Source organism: Hibiscus syriacus, unplaced genomic scaffold, assembly GCF_006381635.1.
Source record: "Hibiscus syriacus cultivar Baekdansim isolate YM2019G1 unplaced genomic scaffold, ASM638163v2 tig00116975_pilon, whole genome shotgun sequence".
NCBI classification, from domain to species: domain Eukaryota; kingdom Viridiplantae; phylum Streptophyta; class Magnoliopsida; order Malvales; family Malvaceae; genus Hibiscus; species Hibiscus syriacus.
In genome coordinates this window covers 291,611-307,073 of record NW_024063499.1, presented here as the reverse complement: position 1 = coordinate 307,073, position 15,463 = coordinate 291,611, and the positions used below count along the sequence as shown (strand labels likewise).

At 34.2% G+C, this 15,463-nt stretch overlaps 2 protein-coding genes, 1 non-coding gene and 1 pseudogene across 3 annotated transcripts; 2 read left to right on the top strand and 2 right to left on the bottom strand.

The window, feature by feature from the left end:
- Positions 1 to 241: 241 nt before the first annotated feature.
- LOC120192515 lies at positions 242 to 3,563 on the bottom strand (annotated as a pseudogene).
- Positions 3,564 to 5,857: 2,294 nt separating this feature from the next.
- LOC120192514 lies at positions 5,858 to 6,678 on the bottom strand. Its single transcript, XM_039195287.1, has 2 exons — positions 6,611 to 6,678; positions 5,858 to 6,449 (listed from the first exon to the last, which is right to left on the bottom strand). Exons 1-2 carry the CDS (start codon positions 6,643 to 6,645, stop codon positions 5,858 to 5,860), a joined length of 627 nt encoding a protein of 208 aa, XP_039051218.1. The 5' UTR covers positions 6,646 to 6,678.
- A 3,699-nt stretch (positions 6,679 to 10,377) lies between these two features.
- Positions 10,378 to 10,450, top strand: TRNAA-UGC. Its single transcript has one exon. It is a non-coding gene; the product is annotated as a tRNA-Ala (tRNA).
- A 63-nt stretch (positions 10,451 to 10,513) lies between these two features.
- Positions 10,514 to 13,941, top strand: LOC120192553 (2Fe-2S ferredoxin-like). Its single transcript, XM_039195311.1, has 8 exons — positions 10,514 to 10,709; positions 10,970 to 11,050; positions 11,227 to 11,297; positions 12,275 to 12,390; positions 13,060 to 13,166; positions 13,316 to 13,365; positions 13,471 to 13,553; positions 13,646 to 13,941. The coding sequence occupies exons 2-8, from the start codon at positions 10,993 to 10,995 to the stop codon at positions 13,758 to 13,760; spliced, it is 600 nt and encodes a 199-aa protein (XP_039051242.1). The 5' UTR covers positions 10,514 to 10,709; positions 10,970 to 10,992; the 3' UTR covers positions 13,761 to 13,941.
- Positions 13,942 to 15,463: the final 1,522 nt, after the last annotated feature.

Below are 15,463 nucleotides of genomic sequence, written 5' to 3'. Positions count from 1 at the left end.
AAAGAAATCATGGACTTTGTATACACATTGTGTCAGTATGTTGTTTTGTGAATCTGCGATGGTGTGAATGATAATAGAAATTTGGATTTAAGGATAAATTTCGATACTATAGCTAGACGAAAACATTTAAAAAAAATAAAACCATTCTTTATTGCAATCAATGGGACAAACCCCAAAGATCAAAACATTCCAAGGGAAAAGGAGGAAACTCGCAAACAACATTTATGAGAAACAGTTTTGTTTACTCGACAGCGAGAGGAACAGTTTTGACCTGAAAAGCACCACACAAGAAACGAATTAAACTATGTTCGAACATGAATATTTCGAGAAAAATGAATAATCCGAATAATTTACCTGCTTGTTATACATCAATGGATGCAACATTTCGATGTAGCGCTTGCGGCCACGTTGTTCGAGGTAAGAAGCCTGTTTCGAGAAGCCATAAACTCTAGTGAGAGTCGATAGCTTCTCAGAGTAAATCTGCCATGTATACCTAAAAGGAAAAAGCAAATGAGAGATGGGATAGTTTTATACGTAAAATTTTAAGATGCAAAAGCTTATTGCTTACTTCTCCTGTATGCGTTGCAAGCCTCCCTGAGAGATCTCCTCCCAATAAGACGGATCAGCCTTGCATTTCTCGAAGAAATTAACAAGGGTCTCGGCGGCCGCATCTCCGTTATAAGGATCAATGTTGAACCCTGATTTGCTGTGGACAATAATCTCAGCAGGGCCTCCATAACATGTTGCAAATGTTGGTAGGCCACAGGTCATTGCCTCGACAACTGTCAAGCCGAAAGCCTCATATATTGCAGGCTGAACGAATGCACCCTTGGTGTCGCAGATGTAACGATAAAGTTCCCTATTTCGCACTCGTTCATCTGGGATGATATCCATCTGAATTGTTCATTCAGCTTGTATTTCTCGATAAGTTCGTGCATCTTCTTCATTTCAGCCTTCTCTTCTATGTCCTTGGATTCCTTTCTCCTATACCCACCTACTACAACCAAGTTAACGAGTTCTCTCAACCGGCTGTTCTTGGCGTAAAACTCGACGAGTCCAGTTAAGTTCTTTACACGGTCCAACCGTGCCATTGTAAACAGAATCGGCTTGTTGCGATCTTTTAGAACACATCTGCGAAACAACAATTTAAAACAATGTTAACATCGTGCAGATAATCTAGTGAAAAAAAAGGTGTAAAATAGGATGAAAACTCACAAGTGATCTGCATTCTCAACTGGGCTGTAAAGAAGCTCTTAGATATCCGGGTGGAACTTCTTCAATCTCCGTTTATCTTCCGTGTAAGGGAAGTATATGTTCATATCAGCACCGGCAGACAATATTGAATTTGGGATCAAACACATCGATCCCATCGACAACACGGTAGAGCCCCGGAAGAGTGAACGCCATGTGACTTTCGTATTGGCCGAGTGTGTCCTTGCTGAAATTCACTGAATGCCGACGTTGTTAGCGTCTTGAATAGGTACCGAAGTAAAGTGGAAGATATATATATATTACCTTCCAGCAATCTCTTGGAAGGTGCTGGTGATGATAAAATCAGTTTGGTTCATTGCAATAAGGTCAGCAGTGAACTGACAAGAGAAGTGATACTTATCCTCGAGCTGCTTCCAGTTGATGTCCGAATCTGGGTACTTCGTCTTCTCGAGAGCATGAGCAATGGTGCACTGTATTCGACATCGAATAACAAGTTTTAAAACTGTATATGAAACATTAAAATACATCAAAATGAACTTAGTTAATGAATTGGTTTTTAACAAACCTGTGTGACGTCAAACTTATGTGCCAGTAAAGAAGCAACAATGTTTCCATCACTGTAGTTCCCAATAATCAGATCAGGCTTGCCCTGGAACTCTTTGGTAATCTCAGCTGCAACATTCTCGGTGTAAGTCTGCAGGTAGGACCAGACTTCAAATCTCGAGATCCATTGACGTACGATTCCCTTCTCAGTTCTGAAAGGTACACGAAGAACATCGGAATATTCTGTTCCATACACTTTCTCGAGACGCTGACCGCAAGTTGTTCCTACGGCATCAGGGAGGAGACGAGTAATCTGGCATAAGAACAGCAAAGTAAGCATCAAACATAATGCTATACAAATCCTGATAAAAAAAGGAGAATCAAAACCGATATAACATTTGGATACTCACGATAAGGATACGTGGGGTAATGTTGAGTCCTTGCAGCTTGAAACGGTGAAGCATCTCTTCCTCCAAGGCTCGGACTTGATCCAAGATGTAAACAACCTGGCCACCAGTGTCAGGGTATCCCAAAACATTGTCTTGAGCAAAGTATCCATGAGGAGTCATGATAACAACATTGGTGACCAATGGGATTCTTCTGAGGAAGGTCTCGAGAGTGACGGGATCCGGTGCTTGCAGGAGATCCAGAAGTAGATGGATCATCTCAAGAACATGCTTAGCGTTATCACCCCATCCCTTCTCCAGACCAATCTCCTTGAACCTTTTCTCGAAAACTGAGTACGCGGTATCAGTTGGTACGGTATTCAGATACTGTTCTGCCTTCCTCAATGCATATCGGAGCTAATTCACATCTTTGATTTTTTAATTCAATAGCATACCGTATGACACAATAGTGAATGATCCTTAAGTTCTGATGTATTAAAATTTACAATGACAAACGAACAACAGATCGATACTTCTTTAATCGTTACCTTTCCCTTCTGTCAATGAATTTGTAGAAATTCAAGCAATAAGTTCAAGTTCTCCTTGTCTTCGAATAGTTTAGCAGAAAGGTGGCGATTGAGGAATTCCATGCATGCCATTGCCAATGGAATTTGAAAGAGATGGACGAGGAACAGAATTGTTGAATGCACCAAAGTCCAATTCCAACGTGAACTCACCGCCATTGGAGCTGAATCACATCATTGAGCATCGTTCAACATAAACTCAATATAACTTGAAAACTAGAAGATCTAAACTACCTACCTTCAATCAACAATCCCCTCCTTCAACTTCAAGTACTCAGCAACCGGCAATTCCTCAACAAAAAGCTTTTGGACCTCCACAGCAATGTGCTCCCAAACACCAGGAGCCGAACGAATAGCGAGAGCGACCAATGGAGACGATACCACAGCTTCCTATTACACAAAATAAAAATGTATCAGACCAATATTCTCATCAAAATAACATCAAGAAAGATAAACATAAACAAAAAAAAAAAGTGTTATTCATTGTCACCTGAGTGGACCTGAGGACATAAACAACTACACCGTCCAGTGCTTGATTTCCGGCCTCCTTATCGAGAACCGAGAAAAGCTTTTGAGACTTATGAATACCCTTTCCGAGGCTTTCAATACTGAATTATATATGAACAAATGCAATCAAAATTAACAAACAAAAAAAAAACCCAGAAAAATAATGGCAGGGCTTATTTGCTATATATATGTATAGGTATATGTATATACATTATACCTTGAGAGGATAGATTTGGCTGGCTGTGGATGAGTAGCTAGAGATTCACCCAAACGATCACAAATGGTAACAGAAGCCATTGCTTCTTGGATCCTGGAATGGCAAAGGAGAAGAAATGTATGAAAAACCAAGCTATGGATAAAGTGAGAAACTGCAAAGCAGTTATATAGCACTGGAAAAGTTGGTGGAGATTACTAGACTAGATCTAACTACACTACAAACAGTAAATTGTGTCAAACGAGGGTTAAGAATTCAAATTGTTTTAGCAGGCAATTAATATTAGAAAAAAACCCAGAAAAATAAAGAAAAATATTGTGAAGTTGAAGATTGAAGCACCTACCTAAGAAAAAAGAATAGAGTGAAGGAGAAATGATGGAGAAGTGTGGTCTAAGGAGGCATGAATTGCATTGAATATGTAGGAGAGTGACTATTGAGCTGAAGGTGATAACATTTTGCCCAAGAAATGAATATAAATCTTGACGCTATTTCTTAGAAGGAAATGTTATTATATTCGTATTTATTAGCATTGATTAAGTTGGATATTTATAAAAATGAAATTATATGTCTCTTCTATTCAATAAAATGATGTAATATATTTTTTTCAAACATAATAAGTAAATAACTTCTGATTGATACTTCTAAATATCTTTGATTTTTCTTCAAAATTGTAATTGGGTTTGGAGGGATTTGGGTTACGCTTTTTGGTCCCACGATAACGAACCGACCAATCAACCATCCATTTGCACTGTCTGGTAAATTGAAGAATACGTTCTAAATTAAACTAAAAAGCAACCTAAATCTTAGTTAGATTGATATGGATATGTACCTAATTTGGCTTGAACATAAAACAACTCGAATCTAAAGTAATATGAATTTAATTTACTCAAATCTAATTTGAATATATCATGGATTAGATTTTAACTCGATAATCGAGTCAAAGTGAACGAATAATTTTCTTTATTATTATATTTTTTAAACAATATGATTAATAATAAAATGCTTTTATGTTCTATTGTCCTTTTGTATGATACTAATACTAATATTCAACATGGTCCTTTTGTATTATATTAATAGTTAATCACCATATTTGGTAATAGATTCATGATTCAATAGTATTATACTACCAGATAATCATCATCTTTTATATTATTTATTTTTTAATTTCAATTGAATTCATACTCAACTCAATTCAAATTGACTTAAAGATTCAAAGATTACTCTGAACCAAAAATCGATCAATCTGATATTAGTTCAAGTCAAAAATCGACTGATTCAATACTCAACTCAGTCTAACTTACCATAGAGTTGAACTAAATTTAAACTAGATTCTATACGACTCAAAATAAACTTAAACTAAATACAATCTAATTTAAAATGGCCCAACTCAAAATAATCAATTCCAACTTGATTTGAACAATCCTTTCACTACCTTTAAATATTCTTGTTTTATAGATTTCATATTCATTTTTTTGAGTATTACTTTTTTATATATATATATATATATATATATATATATATATATAAAATAAATGAACCAACTTACCTTGGTTAAAAGAATCATTATTATTCTTAGAGATCACGGGTTCAAGCATTAACGATTGCAAGAGTGATTGAGAGTTTTTATTGTCAAATGGTTGAAAATACTAAAACATATATTACTCTCTTGTAACTTAATTAAAAATATATAATATAATGTATAACATTTTAATTATTTATTTATATAATTACATTTAGGCCTTTAAGAGTGAATATGATGTTATTTGTAATTCTCCTGTCCCCTTTATCGATCAGCTATCTCTATTAAAAAATCTTCATGGGTTCATGTCTCTAACCTTAATGTCAAAATCCCATAGAAAATTCCAAGCACCGATGACATTATCATTGAACAATTCACGTTAGGAATATACTTTAATTATCAATTTAGTCGTATGCTATAATAATTAATATTGATTATAATTATAGAAAATTTAAATATAATAACCGGCTAAAGAAATTGAAAATAATTTGAATACAATATTTTGGATCATGTGCAAATTTATGAGAAGAGTAGTGCAAACAATAAAACAATCTTGGATGATTCATAATAATAAATAAATAATCAATCATATGAGCTTATGGTACCAGACCGTAATAACAAGGCAAAAGTGGGACAACTCAATCCAAACCCACATGACAATTCAATATTATATATAATCACTGCCATTGCACTTCACTTTCCGTGCATCCACACTGTAGCAGCATGTGCTTAGTAAATTAAACCCACGAAAACATCACTACGGAATCCAACACTGAATGGAAACAACATGTCTCTCGATTCATCGTCCAATTCCTACGACCCTGACTCTATTGTTTATCAATGACCAAATAGGAGTAATAGAGTAGTAAAATGCTTACATGGTGAACTTGCTTCAACCCCACGAATCTAATGAATCTGCAGCTGCAACAATCAAAAGAAAGTTTTGTATTAGTTGAAAGTTTGGAGAATAATGTGGTTGAAAATTGGAATGGCGATGCAAAGTAAATGCCTGCTTCGGAACCGAGCTGTCAACAGGGCGATCCTTAGGATGGTTCTCTATGCACTTGAGGAGATACTTGAAGGTCTCGATCTCGCACGGGAGAGTAAGTCCTCCGTTATGATCGTACCCGAATTCCTCCTCCGCCTTCTCCAGCAAGATCGTGAACACGGGATGGCTAAGGTAGCTTGTGGGGATGATAAACCTTCGAAGCTCCTGCCCCACGTAAACCGCTAGATATCCCTTCGGGACATCAGCCGGTGGCTCTGGACCGTGGCTACTATCCTCATCGGAATCATAACGCATAATATCCTTTAGACTTCTGTTGACCGCCGGTGAGGAAAAACCGTGATTTTCACCCGAGTGCGGGGTATCCGTTTCCGGCATCGAACATAAAGTGACGGGTTGCCACTTTTGAAGGATTTCTTTCAGTTTGATGAATTGCCGGATCCCGGACTTGCTCTCGCCTTGATCATCCATTGTTGAATATTCTCTGCAATACAGGGAAGAGGTTTGGGTCGGGAATTGGAAACCGAAGATGGAAAATGATACGAGGAGGAAGAAGAAAAACACCCAAAAAAAACAAAACAATTGTTAGTGAAATCGGAGTTGGTAGTTCTTCTGATTCCGGGTTTTAATTATTTGGAAATGTTTTGCTGTTTCATTGATTGTGGCAGCAACATTTGCTTTGGGTAAAGCGACTGTGTCGGAGGTTGGAGTTTTCTGCTAAATGCAGTACGGTGTCCATTTCAATGGATTTTAAAGCTCTATTTATCAATTCATCAGATATTAATTACCCTTAAATCAATTAAGTTATTTTATCTAATTAAATCAATAACTGATGTTCATTACGTGTTTTAATTAAAAATCCATTAACTGAATAATGGTCATTCTCCTTTATTATTAAAAGGTCAAATTATGTTTTGGTCTCTACACTATGCTAAAATAAGAATTTTAGCTATTATACTTTAATTTGTTATAATTCAAACCCTCTTCTTTTACAACATCATTGGTAAGTGCAAATAATTGATGGTGTTAACTATTCCAATTTCTTCTTAAAACCTCTATTTCTAACTCTTCATACTTTAATTTGATATAATTCAAACCCGCTTAAGGTTTCTTCGGTGGAAGAGGATAGATACTTGGTTTGGAAGCTTGTTTGGGCTAACGTTGCCCCTCCAAAAGTAGAGTTTTTTGTTTGGAGAGCAGTCCTCCATAGACTGCTAGTTTTATTCGAGCTTGAGAAAAGAGGGGTGTCTTCCATGGTCTCTTCCTTCTGTGTGTTGTGCCATAAGGAACAAGAATCTATAAATCATCTTTTTGTCACTGCATCACAGTTTGGATCTTATGGTGTCGTTGGTGTACGTTTTGGAATTTCGTTTTCATTTCCCCTAGCGATGTGCGTTCACTCTTTGTTTACTGGAATGATTTCCCGATCTGTAAATCGTCCAAAAAGATATGGAATTTGGCCTTGTTTGCATTCTTGTGGTCTATATGGGTCCATAGAAATGATGTTATGTTTAACAATAGGAGTTTTTGCATTGATAGTTGTTTTGATGCTGCGATTTGGAGGTTGGGTTGCTGGTGCAAGTGGAAATGGCCTGAGTGTTACATTCTTATCGCGGATTTTATTAGGGATCCAAGTATGGTTGTTGGGATTTTTAGGCAACAGTGTTTTTGTTGATCATTTTCTTGTAATTGGTTTCTAGGGATGTGTTGCTGTGCATATCCAATCTCTATTTTTATGGGTGGTTACATATCTCTGGAGGCTTGCTTTTTTTACTGCTCTTGTTTGAAGTTGTTTCATATGCTAGTTGGTGGTAGGGTCTTGCTTCCTCAGTTGTTTGGAGATGTTGTGCGCCACATGTTTGCCTTTCCAATGGTCATTCTTTGTTGTTGGGTGGCATTTGCTGATTCGGTGCTGGAACGTTGTTGCAGTTTCTGGTTGCTAGCAGTGCTGTAGATATATTTCGTTTTTCCTTATTGTGTGGTTGATTCGTCTAATACGTGGTATTGCTTTTTTCAGCTTTGGTTTTCTTCCAATGAAAACTCTTGGTGTACTCTTTTTTCTCCATCTAATTTTAGGGAGGTTTTTTAACGAGTCCCTCGATGTCGTCTTATTCTTGTATTCTCCATTTTTCGAATACAAATCATTTTTCAAAAAAAAAAATGTTTCTATTAAATTCAGGTATTTTAGACTTTTTTATTGCTACATGGCTACCAATTTGAATTTTTTTTCCTCAATTTCAAATGTAATGGACCCAAATTAATAAAAGAATTTTAATTGTGTTAACAATTGGATTTAATTTTAATACCTGAAAAGTAAAGAGACTAAATCTCTAAAAATAAAAACATGTGTGTTAAATTTCAAATGTACGAAGAACATAAATAATTGTACTTTATACGTGTGAATAAGTGTTTTTAAGAAAAAAATCTATGTCAAGGTCTTATTCGAAATGGTTAACGATGCCAATTATATGGACTAGCTAGCTAATGAATACTATTTGAAGTAAATAGACTCAATTATATCAAGTTAAAATATTAAGAATTAATTATCAATTTTAGAATAGTAGAGGGATCAAATCATAAATTGAGTTATTAAATAGAGGTCTACTTTTTTAAAAAAAATTGGGGGGTGATTAAGTAGTTTTCCATTGCATCCAAAAGTAACAAGGTAACTTGCTGCAGTAGACAGCTCATGAACAAGTCCAATTGAATCTAAATAGTAAATACAATGTAAATAACGTATTTTTTTAATTCAAATTTAAATATTCAAGCACGGTTTATTTATATAATAAAAAAATGTAATAAATCTAAATACACCTTGTACTGATTTTTTATTATTGATGAATTTTTCCATTTTTTGAGAAATGTTTATGACGTTGTGTTGATCGAATATTTGATTGAAAAATCTTAATAATTGATATTATATTTTCTAAAAGTATTTTTATAAAATTTTATCTCTCGATTTTTAAGAGACTGTCAGAAACTTATATTATATTTAATACGATTTATGAGATGATGTGTAGTACCATTTGCCCTTAAAAATGTTCTATATGACTTAGACATGGGTTTGAACCCCACCATAGACTGGATCTAATTTTTTATGCGAGGTTATGTGGTTCTCTGTACATTTTTTTTAAACTGAGTGAATCATAACATGTGTTTTCAATATATTTTTGTGTAAAAAAAATCCAATCCAACTAATTCATCTGTCATTTTATTAATTTAATCTAAAAATTTAAATGTTCGATTAAACTTTTAATTTTCAGATAATTCAAATCGAATATTTGGAAAAAATAATCAGATTGAATATGGATATATTAAAATGTAATTTCGAATTATCTAAGACGCCTTTTGAAGAATCAAACTCTGTTACCATACTTTTGCATATTGAAATGGGCCCATCAATTTTTATAACTTTATATCTTTTGTATCTATTATTCATTCTTTTTCTTTTTTTCTTTTTAGATTTATTTGTTTTTTAGCCCTTAAAATAACACATTAAGATCTTATATTAGAATTGTTCAAGTATGTTTTTGCTAAATATATATATAGTATATGTATATAATATATTATATAAAGTCAACAAATGTTAAACTTAAATTTTAAATTTTTGTTATACTCAAATTTATATTCGGATCCAAATATCTAAATATCTGAAATTTTAAATATCTGATTTTTTTCCGAATCTAATAGGATCACAATTTTAATGATTTGAATTTTCATATATCTAATCCGATATAAGAAAACTCACACCCCTACTTAAAGATTAAGAATAGTGATTCTTTTGTGTTATTAATTGTGTGGTGGTGATGGAGGAGATCGAATGAGAAACCGTAAGTAAAGGGGTAGATTAGCTCAACTTTGGATGACGTGTCACCCGTAATTGGACCAAACATCGCTTTTCGTTTCTTTGCTTCTTGGGTGCACGTGCTTCTCTTATTCTCTGTGGGCCCAGCCTTGTCTCCTTTTTTTTTATCTATTTTATTCTTCCCTTTTAAACAGCCCCACCTCTAGTTTTATATATATAAGAAATAAATGATGTCTCAAACTAGGACCTCTTTATACATTAATTTATTAATTTAAAATGTTTTATATTAATTTTAAAATTATAACTTTAAATTAATTTCAAAATATTATATATAAAATTTTAAACTCTCATTATCGTACTATTGTTATTATATCATTAATTTATGATTTAAAAATATTAATATATATTTAAAGAGCATAAGAATCGAACTTATAATATCCTAAAAAAATTTTAAATTAGATTATCTTTTTTTAAAAATCAAATCTTCAATTCTCATAATCTTTTAAAATACATTAATTTTTTAATTAGTCAAGTTAACACGTTAAAAACAAAACTGATATTATAATTGATATAAACAAATATAATAAGTCTTTTATCAGCAGGGGATGTAGCTCAAATGGTAGAGCGCTCGCTTTGCATGCGAGAGGCACGGGGTTCGATCCCCCGCATCTCCATGAATTGGTTTTACCTCTTTTCTTTAAAAGTTTACCTTCAAACGGCGCCGTTTCTATTGGGTTTGGTATAGAGCACTCATTCTTTCTTCTTTGTCTCTCTCGACGGCGCATATTATTCAAAACAAAATTGTTCGTCAAACTTCAGCAAATTGCCTTCGCCGGCGGTGACTCTTTGCCGCCGAACCTAGTGGGCTTTCTCGGCTTAAAAAATCCAGCGAAGCTCGCTGTTTCATTTCTCTCTTTTATCTCGTTACAAAAGGTAATATATACATATACTTTAATCGTTATTTCTAAAGTTCTTCACTGGTTCACTTTAATCGTTATTTCTGCTTTTTGGGGATTTAATTATTTTTCTATTATCATTAAACAACTGCGTAGATAAATAGTTAAACACTCTGTTAAATCTTTTTTTTAATTAATTCGCTCTGAAAAGCAAGTTATTTTGGAATTTGATACGTTTGCCAAAGGAATGGAGTTTTTAATCTCTAAAACTATATTGGTTTCCCATACTTTCCACAGGGCCTATCTTATCACTTCAAATTATGTTAATTTCTAGGCTTTGTAGAGTTGGATTTCGGGTTGCCCGAGAGCTATCAAGAGGTATGCTTTTATTTTCAATTTAGCTTCATTTGTTATGCTTGATTGCCATTATTAATATTAGAGAAATAAAAAAAAATGATGGACTTGTAGTTTCTAAGTAGACAAGTTGTTTTGATAATTGTGTATGTGAAACCTTAACATACAGACTCGACATGAAATTGTACTCTCTTCGACAGGTGGATGTACACATACGTATAGAACAAGATATTATACACAAGGGCCTTGCAGGCAATACCAGCAGTCTCTGGTTAGTGATGGTTACATATTTCATTTGGGGAAAATATGATTTGACATGCTTTACCTATCCCTTTCATGTCGTTGAAAGAATGCAACCTAAGAAATGATTTGTGGTTAACATTCACATTTGGTTGTTGTCAACAATTGGCCAAGTTATTTTAGCGCTTATGATATGCTTGACCCTGTCTTGAATAGTGAAGTGCAACTGTGAATGAAATTAACTGGAAAATTTAGCAGTTTATTGGGAATTAAGTTGAAGCTTTAGTCGTGAAATGTAAATGAGATTAGCCTCTTTATCAGTAGCTAGTTATGTGACCCAATAGTGGATAATCTTATAACTTTTTAGGAGATGTATTGTGTTGACTACTCTAGTCAATGAGCTAATGACACGATTAGTCCTTGCCCCTCATTCAAGTTTAGAAAATAATTAGTTGTTAGCATAATCGAATTATTCTGATTTTTGAAGAGCTCATAGATGACTGAGTGCGGTCTCGTTTTCATGTGAGAAGAATGGTCTCTTGTCATATCTACCAAAAGGAAATGGTGTGCCATTGATTTTGTTTTCTAAGGGGATAGTATTATTTCATTAATGTTAGTTCTGGTGACAAGTTTTGGATTTGTCAGAGGGATAGCAAAGTAGTGCTAAAATTAGGTGCCAATTGCATGAGAAAATATGGTTGAACTCAAACAAACATTTGATGAGATCTGAATAGTAATAAGATGGAGGAAACAAACATCTTGTTGCAAGGGTATTTAAGGAAATAATTTCCGAGATATTGAAGTACAGCACATCTATGGTTGGTATTGGTATAAACATTGAAGAACGATACGATATCTCCATATTGTTGATATTACCCTTCAGAGTTTTGAATAGGAAAGGATTTCAATTATAGCTATTTATCTGGAAAAATATGTTTTTGTGTTCAGCAAATTATCAGTGAAATTTTCCCATCATCCTTCTCTTGTTTCTTCAATTTTTTTGGTCAGCTTGAATTCCTGCCAGAAATTAGAGCCTTCCACGGTGCTGTATTGCAAAAGTATCATGGTATTTCTACCTCGGCTTCTGACGGTGCTTCTGCAGGAGGGGATGAAGAGAAAGAAGAGTAAGCTCTTTAAATAAAATTTTAATAGCATGGTGGCTAGGACTGTTGGATGAAGTTATGGATCTTTCATTTAGTGTTAATCTTATTAGATTGGTGAATTTTTTATCTAGGTCATATTAATTATCAACTCCCCGATTATTTTTTAGGATACAATGCATAAAAACATTAAAGAAGAAATAAACAAACTTAATTTCGATTTTCAAGTTCTTGGAGAGATGGTGATATAACTTCAACGACATTTTAAGTTATTCTATACTGATAATATGGCACTACATAGGAAAAGACTTTCTTTGTCAAGACGAAACATTTTTTACATATTTTGGCATGCTTGGAAGCAAACTTGAACTTTGATGTTCAATTAAGGCCTCAGCTAAGGGGTAGAATAGCATCCTGCACAAACCCATTCGTAGGAGGATCTGTATCTATTTATACAGGAGCCTTTAATTGGTTGTGGATTTTGCTGGAGTGCTTTTCTGGTCTTCTGTCTATCTCTGCTTGATGTGGCTCTTGCACTTTTTTAGTTTGTGGTAGATTCAGATTGCAATTTATGACATTCGCCGACTTTGAAAGTGGAGTTTGAGTTCGACTTAATGGCTTCGTACACAATAATCTAAAATTGATTATTTTTATTTTGTTCTTTTTTTCACGGTAGATTGTCTTATATGGCAGGATATCTGTCACATTTGTTTCAAAGGATGGAGAAGATATCCCCATACGAGTGCCTATTGGAATATCTATGCTGGAAGCAGCTCATGAAAACGATATAGAGCTCGAAGGTAAGGATCATTATTCATTGTTGAACCATGATTTTCTAGCTTCCATTTTATTGGAGACTTGGAGTAGTTCATTTACGGGTTAAGTACTTTGGTCAACTAATTTATAATTCATTGCCAATATGTAATGTCCGTTAGTACCGCCATTTCAGGAGCATGTGAGGGTTCACTTGCTTGTTCAACATGTCATGTCATAGTGATGGTATGCTATTGCCATTATATTAATCAAACATGATGTTAATCGGTTTACATTAATATTTAATATTCTTTCAACCTATTATCTCCTAACTATCGACTCTTTTGCTAGGACATGGAGTACTATAATAAATTAGAAGATCCAGTTGATGAGGAGAATGACATGTTGGACCTGGCCTTTGGGCTTACAGAAACGTGAGCTCCTTCATTATAATCTGCTCGATGATATGTGTGTGTGTGTGTGAAATTTAATCGAAATGGATTGCCTTGCTCTCAAACTATTTCAGATCTCGTCTGGGATGTCAAATAGTTGCAAGTTCGGAACTCGATGGAATTCGTTTAGCAATCCCTGCTGCCACTCGGAACTTTGCGGTTGATGGGTATGTTGCAAAACCACATTAGACTTGATTTATACAACAGCTAACTCTATTTAAATGAGCATAATAAAGGATCCAATCCTCCATTTTTGTAGCTCTCAGTATCGTATTTGAATCTAAGAGCATGGATCATGCTCAAATGATTATTTTTTTGTTTTCGATCATTACTTACTAAACTCCCAATAATCCCTTGTGACGTTGATTCTGTACTTCCCATTACTCTACCACTCTGTTGTGCAGCATTTTATATGCAGACCATGAAGCTGAAGTTAATTTCAGTTGTGACAGGTTGAATTCATTGTGCTGACTGATGAATCATATATATATATATATATATATATATATGACTCGGATTCTACAATGGTCTTTAAATTTCAAAAGTTTCTAAAGTTTCAATATCATATCAATCAAGTCACATTAGTGATTTGGCATTGATAAAAATTTAAAGGCTTCTATATTTATTAAATGGATAGTTTTGATGTGACTTGATAAAACAACAAATAATAATCTCACTAAAATTTAGGAGTCGTTTTTTTAACAGGTCAGATTTGTCTTGTCTATCCGAAAGTATAAATTTATTTAAAATTTGATTTATGTGTTTTAAATATATTAGATGTTATATCTGAATTAACATTTAATGTGAAAGTTGACAATTGAGCCGATGGCAGATTGAAGTGATTCGACTTTTTGTTCAACTTCTTCAGCCATACCAACAATATTGCTAGTGACGTTAATGAATGGAAAAAACCATGTATTAAATGAGAAAGGGCATGCAAAAACATACTCCAAGTGATTTTGTTTTTTCCTTTCTGATCGCCAATAGTAGTTGCCTTGAATGTTCATCAATTCTCAACAACTTATGTTTGCTCTAAAATACAATTAGGATGGCAACAAATTTGATTGAATCGGGTATTCAAACAATTCAATTTAACTCGAAAAGAGATTAAAAAAAATCATTCAACCATATAGAACCTGATGCACCCGACACACACATATATGTATGTATTTAATAAGATAAAGGTCTAATTGAAAAATATATATATATGAGATATTACGAATATTACCTATGAATATATAGAAGGAAATTATACTATTTATCTTGTATCAGGTTGAAAAAATTTCACCCTAAATTCGAACCCAACACGATCCAACCTCACCCTTTACAAAATCTGATTTTTAAAAAAATCCTATTGGATTGGATCAAAACACATTGAATTCGAGTCTAATTGTTATCTCTAAATACAACACGTTTGCTGAGCTTAATTTGTGGCAATGTTACAATTGTAAATAATGCATGAGAATCATTCTATACACATGTTCAATCGGTGGTCTTATTCGTGACAAAGATTGTGTTTGGATGATCGGATTCCACAAAGTTGTGGGTATTCTCGACGTTCTTCAAGCCGAGCTTTGGGCCATATACTTCGGTCTACAGCTTGCTTGGCAACAAGGATTTGAAGTCCTCCGAGTTCAATTAGATTCTTAACAAGCGGTTCGTATGGTGAACAATACTGCGGCTGTAAACTCACCTTCGTGCTATAGCAAGAATTCGTAACAAGGCTTGGATGACGGAAATCATTTGGATATCTCGCGAAGGAAACCGTCATGCTGATGCATTTGCCAAGATGCCCAATACCCATGAGAATTCACTGATGATACTCGAAGAGCCCCCTGTTGAACTGCAGATTCTGCTCGACCAAGACCGCTTGGGTCTTCAGCATTGAAGTC

Coding starts and splice junctions, on each gene's coding strand:
- LOC120192514 (XM_039195287.1), bottom strand. CDS start 6,645: ATGTTGCTGCCACAATCAATGAAACAGCAAAACAT. Junction 6,450..6,610: donor TCAATGAAACAGCAAAACAT/TTCCAAATAATT, acceptor TTGCAGAGAATA/TTCAACAATGGATGATCAAG.
- LOC120192553 (XM_039195311.1), top strand. CDS start 10,993: ATGTTAATTTCTAGGCTTTGTAGAGTTGGATTTCGGGTTGCCCGAGAG. Junction 13,167..13,315: donor AAACGATATAGAGCTCGAAG/GTAAGGATCATT, acceptor CCGCCATTTCAG/GAGCATGTGAGGGTTCACTT. Junction 13,366..13,470: donor CATGTCATGTCATAGTGATG/GTATGCTATTGC, acceptor CTCTTTTGCTAG/GACATGGAGTACTATAATAA.